The 9,697-nt window shown below is 40.5% G+C and overlaps 1 protein-coding gene across 1 annotated transcript in view; it reads right to left on the reverse strand.

Moving 5' to 3' along the window:
* The window catches only part of tuft1a (tuftelin 1a), a gene marked incomplete at its 5' end in the record, with an annotated part of 13,145 nt that continues 3,448 nt past the window's right edge, over positions 1–9,697 (reverse strand). Inside the window, 4 exons of the mRNA XM_084336722.1 lie at positions 1–2,116; positions 5,770–5,864; positions 6,918–7,001; positions 8,796–8,901. Coding sequence (XP_084192848.1) covers positions 2,044–2,116; positions 5,770–5,864; positions 6,918–7,001; positions 8,796–8,901 — 358 coding nt within the window. The 3' untranslated portion in view covers positions 1–2,043. The remainder of the gene's footprint in view (positions 2,117–5,769; positions 5,865–6,917; positions 7,002–8,795; positions 8,902–9,697) is intronic.

Here is a 9,697-nt window from a genome sequence, read left to right on the forward strand (position 1 = left end):
TAAGATTTTTAAAATACATTTATTCAAATAACCAAAACAAACGCACACATTAAGTATTAGATAACAACACAGACACACAAAAAGTCATATCAATCAATAATCTTTCTAAAAAGAATATTTTTTTTATATAAATAGTTTAAAATGAGAACATTGTCACGTTAAGAGCAAGTCAGAAAAGCAAAACATAAATAAAAAGAAGAAACAAAGAATGTTATTTACAAATAATATAATGAATGAAACGTAATGGATATGAAATGCCTTGTTGCGCTGATTCTATTGTAATAATGACAAGATATTCACAAGAGGACTATGTTCTTGCCAAATAACTTCACCTTCATTTTTATTTAATTTTTTACTTCCATTTGAATACACAGTTCCATATTGTTGGTGGGGGCCTTCATAACCATATCCAGCTCGTACAAAAACAACAACAACAAAACAACACACCACTCAATCAAAGCCAATGCCATCGACACAGATGTCAGTGGTCTTACCGGTATCTAGGCTAGTATGCTACAGTCGGTATTTACACCCAGTCAGAGGTGGCATATCATTCACTCCTGAAAGCAAACAGAATTGTAATGGATGAGTTCAAGGAAGTAAAAAGTACAAGGCCACATCAGTACAGGGTGTACAGTAGGTCATGGTGTTAATGTACAGCCAACCGTCATGGAGAAACGATGTATGTCTATCAACAACATGTGGTTCCAATACTCAATCTGTCATATGATTGTATCTGGAACATATTTAAAAAAAAAAAATAATAATAATAACAATAACAATAACAATAATAATAATAATAATAATAATAACAATAACAATAATAATAATAATAATAATAATAATAATAATTTTAAGCCCTGCAGCTGTGTCGAGCCTACTCCGGTCCCCTGGAAACATCTCTTGTCTTCGGTTCCTCTATACCCCCATGTCTCCCGTCAGGACCGAGTCTGGTTTGCTATGCGGCAGCTACAGCTATGTATGGAGTTCACATCCTCATGACCCTTCGTTGACCTCACCGAGCCAGCATGTCAGCCGCGCTGCGCTTCGCACAACACCTGGGTCGCTTATGACACATGACGCGGCTAATTCCCCCCGCGTTCAGTGTTCTGTGTCGTTTCTGTTGCCGCTCAGACCTCTCGTCACCGGTCACTGGTTTTCGTATTACGTCATAACACTATAGAGGCAAATGGAGTGGGTGAACAAACAGAGATGTCTGCAACGCATGAATAACCCGTGTGTAAAACGTGTAAAACTTAATCTGTAGATCAGTGCTGTCGGTATGCCGACTGTATCTGTATATGTATCTTATCTGTATATGTATCTGTATATTTATATATTATGTATCTGTATGTATATGTATCTATATGTATCTGTATCTGTATCTACACCTACACCCAGGTCCTCACACGCTCATTCATGCATACATACAGACAGACGCACAGTCACGCGGAAGGTCAAAAACATACAGTATGCACGCACACACACACACACGCACAGAGTGGCGACAGGGGGTATGAAGGTAGAGCAGTCGTCTGGTAATCCGGAGGTTCCCGGTTTGATTCCCGCTCCTCCCAGGCAGCGTGTCGAAGTGTCCTTGAGCAAGACACTTAACCCCCCAATTGCTCCTGATGAGCAGGTTGGCATGGTCGCCTCTGCTGTCGGTGTGTGAATGTGTGAGTGAATGGGTAAAATGTGAGGAATATATTTTAAACCGATTTGGATTAAAAAACGCTATATAAATGCAAGTCCATTCATACACACACACACACACACACATACATGCAGATTTGCCATAGCATCCTTCAAAAGTGTGTGTGGCCAATGAGGCCTAGCGCTCAGTGTCAATGTGCGTCTCTGCTGATGTGCATCACAAGTTAAACTCAAAGAGTACGATTCTGGTCTCCGGTTTCAGTCCATTTCCTTCTGTTGTTACAGGTTTGGTCTGGTCTCCGGTTTCAGTTCACTTCCTTCTTTTGTTACAGGTTTGGTGGGTTTGGAGTGTCCTCTCCCTCCTCTTCCTCTCCTCCGCATTCCTCCGGCTCAAGACTTGATCTCGATGACTTTGATGAAGGGGAGTGGTTTGTTGGAGGAGGAGGTTGGTTTGATTGTCTTACTGTGGGGTCAACCAGAAATCCATACAGCTTTTTAGACGGGATGACATAGTAGTAGTAGTACAAAAGGATTTTGAGTAATTTTCTTCCACATCTTTTCTCCAGACACACACCCTTCCAAAAAGTATTATATCAGTGGAGGTTATTCCATGACAACACGTGAAACACAAATTCACTCATAATTCATAATTATTAATAATTTACATATATATATATATGCCAGTGCATTTTTTTCTTCTTCAAAAATGGCCAAAAGTGACAGCTCTGAGCTCTCTGATCAGGCCTGCAGTCAGTAATGGCTAGCTGTCAATCACTCAAGTGCAACTTTCCCTGCACGGGTTGATCTTTTTATTCTATTATCCAATCAAAATAGGCTATTTGAGTCATCTATGCCCTGCTTGTGCAACTTTGCGCACGCTACTCACGAACGCGGGTTGAATGATTGACAGCCCTCGACGGTCTGAGACTCAATCAGAGAGGAGCTGCGAGACATGGCATAGACCACTGCACTTCCGCGTTACATGGAGCTCGTGAGGAGGAGGGGGGCGGGGGGACGAGAGCAGAGCGAGTAACAAGACGCTTTAGGGAAGTGAGGAAGGAAGGAATGTTTATGATTCCCAAGATGTGATGAGGAGATATCAATAGAGAAGGAAAGAAGGCAGCTGCAATATTCAATGGAAGATGAGATCGGTCACTGCTTTGGCTGTTGTGTGGTGAGTGCATTTAAAATATATATATATATTTTACAGTGATTATGAATTCATTGGCCCGCTGTGGCCTTGCGTGTGTAATACCAACACGGTTCGCGCGGGCACCAGGTAGCCCCCAAGGACCACATGAGTCGCCGCAAGCCTTGCTTGCGTTTCTAATCAAATATTAATATCGCAGCGGGGAGGGGGGGGGGCATAATCCCACGGGACAATGGGATTGACCGATATGTTTACCAATATTCCATTGTACAGTTTTGCTGTACCATTGACTCAGAATGGTCTGTTTTATTGAAATCGTCACAGCAGTACCGACCCCTAAATTACATTATGATCATAGATCCATATTTTTCAGAGTGATGCAAACAATTTGCGATTTTAAAATCAAACGTTTTCAAGTATTAACATCACTAACATGTCACAAAGCATGTAGAATGTATATTATCACCAATACGTTAGTTTAGCAATAGGTTAAATGTGTTAAAAGATTTTTTAAGTTTTCATTTTTCGATCGCCATTCCAAGCTTGAAAAAAATAATATTATGAACCATGGGAATTGTAGTCTTTTTGCGGCCATTTCGTAGAGGACATGCACGGCTGTCGACCAGCGTTGGAATTTTTCCAAACTACATTTCCCTTCAAGTTATATGGGGGTTCAAAGTTCAGAGTTGAATTATAAATATGTCAATAACTGTTATTATTCGCGATAATAAGCCACAAAAGGTAATGTTTTCGACAAATATTGAAACGCAGTTCGTTTCTCCTCCCTATTGTTAGCATGTAGGAACAATTAGATCTGAAATTAGTTTCAAAACGGTTGCACTGTGGGGAAAGTAAAAAAGTACACTAGATTACAGTAGATATCATTATCTGTTCTTATGCACGCCTGGTGATACTAAATCCAAATTGAACCCGGGCATTTGAAAGATAATATGTATATATATATAAATGTGCGAATTGGCTATAATAAGCATCTATTCTATATTCTATAATAATATTTCAAATTGCATTGGTCCGGATGGGAGAATTCAGTACTGTATCTACAGAACCGGTTTTATCATCTTCCCTTTATTAATTTCCTTCGATTTCGGTCATTATTAGCATGGTGTTATTCACTGTCAAAGATGCAAAGAAAAATCATAATTCATATTCTCCTTTGTTTCATCACAATTTAAGCAAGCCTAGTAATAGACACAATATTTCTGACACTGTGAATACATTCCCTGCAAATAGCCCTTGTAGAAGTGGAGCAATATTCCATTTACCTAGGTATATATTTTATGCTGATTTTCACATCGTGTGGAACAGGTTAAACATGGTCCCCAAAATGAATGGAAGCGAATGAGGAGCCTGACACCTGGGAGGAATGGGGGTGTTGCAGCGTTGGGGATGTTTAAAAAATATAATTTAATATATAATATAATATAATAATTTTGTGCTTCACCAATAAAATTTGGTCAGCAGCCGCCACTGTATTATATATATATAAATGAATGATATTACAAATATTTTCACGGCTCCAAATCAAGACAGAATGAATGACAGTGGGTATTTAGTTTGACGGCGGACATTATGGTTGCGTTTGTTTAATGAGCGGACACGGGGAAACTACTCAACGGAGAACGGGGGGGGGGGGGGGGGATCCGCTCCTCATTCATGCAAAACTAGTGCAGTTCAAAACATGGCCGATCGGATCTGGGGCCGAATGCCGGGACCCTGAAAGTGCTGCTTGCAGCGTTCTCAAGAACTGTGGTATTGCTGCTTGCAGCGTTCTCAAGAACTGTGGTATTGCTGCTTGCAGTGTTCTCAAGAACTGTGAGCGTTCTCAAGAACTGTGGTATTGCTGATTGCAGCGTTCTCAAGAACTGTGGTATTGCTGCTTGCAGCATTCTCAAGAACTGTGGTATTGCTGCTTGCAGCGTTCTCAAGAACTGTGGTATTGCTGCTTGCAGCGTTCTCAAGAACTGTGGTATTGCTGCTTGCAGCGTTCTCAAGAACTGTGGTATTGCTGCTTGCAGCGTTCTCAAGAACTGTGGTATTGCTGCTTGCAGCGTTCTCAAGAACTGTGGTATTGCTGCTTGCAGCGTTCTCAAGAACTGTGGTATTGCTGCTTGCAGCGTTCTCAAGAACTGTGGTATTGCTGCTTGCAGCGTTCGCGTTCTCAAGAACTGTGGTATTGCTGCTTGCAGCGTTCGCGTTCTCAAGAACTGTGGTATTGCTGCTTGCAGCGTTCTCAAGAACTGTGGTATTGCTGCTTGCAGCGTTCTCAAGAACTGTGGTATTGCTGCTTGCAGCGTTCTCAAGAACTGTGGTATTGCTGCTTGCAGCGTTCTCAAGAACTGTGGTATTGCTGCTTGCAGCGTTCTCAAGAACTGTGATATTGCTGCTTGCAGCGTTCTCAAGAACTGTGGTATTGCTGCTTGCAGCGTTCTCAAGAGCCGCGCATCCAATCAACCTTACATCTGGCACTGCACTTACTTGGGCCCTCAGCAATACAGCCAGTTGATTGGATGAACAGTTCTCGAGATATGCAGTTCATTATGGCTATTTAAACTTGTGATGCTGCTACAGCGCCACCTATTGGCCAAATGGCACCAAATGTGTCATAGTCACTCAGACATCATATTTATTACACATGTCCCCTGAACGTGGTTGCAATAGCCCAAAGTGTTCAGGAGGGATGAAGGTTTTTGTTTTGCATTTGAGCAAACTTTGAGGTCCAGCTACTGTATAGCAAGACTGTATGAAATATAAAATGTCTTCAGCTTGGTCCAAATTGCTCAAAATTTGTAGGAGGAGTAGTGGGGAAAAAAAGGTTTTTGAGAGTTGTGAATCAAAAGTTACAGGCCAAAGCGTAAAGTCCATTGTTATAGCGCCACCATTTGACACAATGGCACCAAATTCGACACAGCACTACGGTGGTTCTTGTCGTGTAGGGGCCTGGTTACCTGTAGACAATCTGGGGGTTGTGTTCTGATGAGAGGTAGGAGTTTGACCGTTGCCCTCCCAGGAAGTAGTCCATCTGATCATGCATCTCCCGGTTCTGCGCAAAGAGGAAGGAGTCAGAGGTCAGGTTGTAGAATACAACAGAGTAAGAGTTGACGCACAGCAGACAACGGTTGTATCATCTTTGTTTAACATGACCTCCTCTCCACACCTTGATGATCTGAACCAACAAACAGGTGAATTCAACATGGTTGAACACAGTAATGAGGCGAAGAGAAAGCCATGTTATAACAGCAGATTATGGGGAACCATGGTGGCTCAGTGGCACAGGTATGTGCCTTTTTGTTATAGGCCACTCCCACTGCCACCCCCCTTTTCTTGTGCCAATTGGCGTGAACAGATAGCCAGCTGTCCTTTGGCTCATGACCAACCTTTCCACAAAATCTTGTGCAAGTCTGTGAATCCATTTGGATGTTATGCACCTTTTTGTGATAGGCCACTCCCATTGTCATGCCCCCTTTTAGCCAATTGGCATGAACACACACACTTGATTGACATCCATGCATTTCAGCCTCCTAGGGCGAAAACTGTGGCTGCTAAAGGGTGGGGAATGTTGTGGAACAACCAACCAACCAACCAACCAACCAACCAACCAACCAACCAACCGACAGAGCGACTTATAGAGCTAGAGGTATTTGGAATTCAAAACCCTCCATAATAAAAATGTGCTCATCTATTTCATCACTCAAATCCAAGCTTAAATATACATTATTAAATTAATAGTTTCAATCTCATAAAACCATTAATGTCACTTTGTTTTACAGTTTCATGTTAATTTGTTTAGACTAATTATTAATGTTGTTGTTTTTGTTATTATTATTATTACTTTGATTATAATTGTTATCATTATTATTATCTTATTATTATCTTAATATTATGAAAATTGTTTTGTGAACTTATTTCACTTTACTTTTGTTCTTGTTTATTTTTTTTAATCCAATGATTTAATGAGTTGAGGCCCCCGTATAGGCCCATCATTGCCTCTACTCAGCACCTTTATATACTTCCTGTCATGGTCAATGTTTTTACTGTTTTGTTGAAATGGTGCGAAATTAAGAAATAAATAAATAAAATGGTTAGCAGTTCTCACCTCAGCCTGCAGGAAAGCCACCTTCTCTTCAAGATCTTTGATCACCCGGTCCCTCTCCTGGATCACCATACGAGAGTTCTGGAGCTGAGGACACAAACACACACACACACGTATCTATCATGACCAGTGGGGGAAAGTAAGTATTTGTACTCAAGTACTGTACTTAAAGGAACACGCCAACATTCATTGTGCTAAGTTAGGCTAACGTGCAGCCAGCTAGCTTTCTAGTGAACGCACAGAGAGGAAACTGGTATCTATCTTCTTGTCTCTCTCTGGAGAAGATGATAAGCTATTTTCCCAAAATGTTGGCGTGTTCTTTTAAGTACAATTTCGAGCTACTTGTACTTTGAGTATTTTCATTTTAGGGAACTTTATACTTTTACTCCACTACATTTATCTGAACCCATCACAGTTTCTAGTTACTTTGAAGAAAAATATTTAGCATAGAAAAACATGGCGAAAATGTATGAAGATGATATACTGTCATCTTATAAAAGCTAGCATATGAAGTGTAGTGCCTGGTTAGAAACGAATGAAAATGGATGGATTATCCAAGTGGGGGTCCGGGGGGGGTGAGCGAGCAGGAGCATAATTTGTATGGTATTAGATAGCAAGTATTAGGTATATATCTCGTAAACTACATTTATAATGATTCAAATGTTGATTTCATTGGATGTTTACTGTTAATGCTTGTGTGTCTAATTTGTTGTTATGTTTAAAAAATTTTAAAAAAAGAAAATATAAAAAAAAAGAAGAAGATGATATACTGTCACATTTGAAGCCTGTCAACTTCAAGAGGACGTAATCAGAGCAGTGTAACTGGACCACATACCACTTTGACATGACATTTAATCAGAGCAGCGTAACTGGACCACATACCATTTCAACATAACCTTTAGAGGTCAAAATATCTATCATGAGCCCTTTAGATTTATCAACATCCATATAATCTGGCCACCTCATAAAGAAACGTTGATTACACCACAGTTAGGCCCAGTCCACACAATCACGGGTATTTTTGACACAGAGGTTTTCAAAAAAATAAACCTCTGTACACACAGGTGGTTTAAACTGAAGTAATATACATGTAGTACAATGCCAAAGCAATAGGTGGCAATGTAGTTCAAACATGAAGGCAATTTCAACCAATCAGAAGGGTTGAACGTGTCACTACGTTACATGAGGGAACGTCCTTCACAAAACAGAAACCCGCCATCTTTAAATTGCTCGCTTAGCACATTAGCATTCATTATTTGTTTGCAGCTAGAACAAAGTGCAACAAACAAAAAAGGATACATTCACTGTGTGTTCTGCCTCATTTGTTGATGAAACAAAACCAACATCAACACAATTTACCACCAAGAGCGGAAAGTTTAGTCTCACAAAAAGATAGCCGATTTTGTTAGCTTACATGCTAATGTGATTTGCCATTATAATAGTTAGCATTGCGGCTAGCGTACATTAGCGTAGTAACGTTACATATGGGAGACTATCTTGCTGGACACAAACATTGTTGATATAGCAGTCTGGTTAATGTTGTTATATCGCTCGCTATTGGTTGTACTAGTAACGTTAACGCTAGTAGAATGAATGGATGAAAACTTTATTTAACAGATTGCAGAATGGATACAATACAATACGGCTCAATACAAACAATTGTTAAGGGGATGCAGACCAGAGAAAGACAGCTCTGCCGTAAACACTGGAAATAATCTCGGTTACTATGTCCACACGCAACCACTGTAACTGGGATGCAACTTCACCCTGGACTCCGGTTTTGAAAGAGCAAGAGTGTGTGTGTGTGTGTGTGTGTGTGTGTGTGTGTGTGTGTGTGTGTGTGTGTGTGTGTGTGTGTGTGTGTGTGTGTGTGTGTCTCACCTGTTCAATCATGTGTCTAACTTTCCTCTGCTGGCTCTTCAGCATGTCATCTAGATGATGGATCTTCTCCTTCAGAACAGCCACCTCCTTCTCCAAATGCTCTGCCCTATAAACAAACAAACACAAACACACAACGAGTGGTTACTGGACTGACATTGATTTATAATAGTGTGCACACACACTGGATTCAGAAGTATGGATGTGCATCAGACTAGGAGGGGGAAATACATTTTTCTTTTACTGTAGTGGCCATTTCTTGCCGATCTGAACCAAGGGGTAATTCTAATGTATTTGTTGGCTGTTTAACACAGAATTATTTAAAACAGACATTTCTAATGTATATAATAAAGACACAATTACTGAGTTAATATGTGTTTGTGTGTGTGTGTGTGTGTTAATGTATGTGTGTATGTGTTAATGTGTGTGTGTTAATGTGTGTGTGTGTGTGTGTGTGTGTTAACTCTTTCAGCACCAGAGGCCTAGCCCATCTTAGTTCCTACTGTGCCGCCACTCTAAGAGATAGGGCTGCGTGGCGGTGTTTGCAGGACTATATCTATATTCTATATTATAGCTATGGATACAATACTATGGCTCATTTGACATCAACTATCCATCGTTCAATATGTGAAAAATAATAAATTGTTTCATGTATACGTTCGCGTGTTATACCGTGGTGAATATAAGTATAGTTTCAGAGTGATCCTGGTTAATTCCATAAAACGGCGCTATGGAGGAATATGTGAATTTGACTAAAAGCGTTGGCGTTGCTCGCCTGGACACGCTACTATTTCCAAATCAAATGTATATAATAGGTATTATGTTTCATCATGAATGCATGAAAGGGGGGGGGGGGGGGGTAATTTTTTGATGCTTTGATCGTCACCAACGGCATACGTTCTGGA

The sequence above is a fragment of the Notolepis coatsorum genome (genome assembly GCF_963971535.1).
Source record: "Notolepis coatsorum genome assembly, chromosome: 19".
Classification (NCBI taxonomy): domain Eukaryota; kingdom Metazoa; phylum Chordata; class Actinopteri; order Aulopiformes; family Paralepididae; genus Notolepis; species Notolepis coatsorum.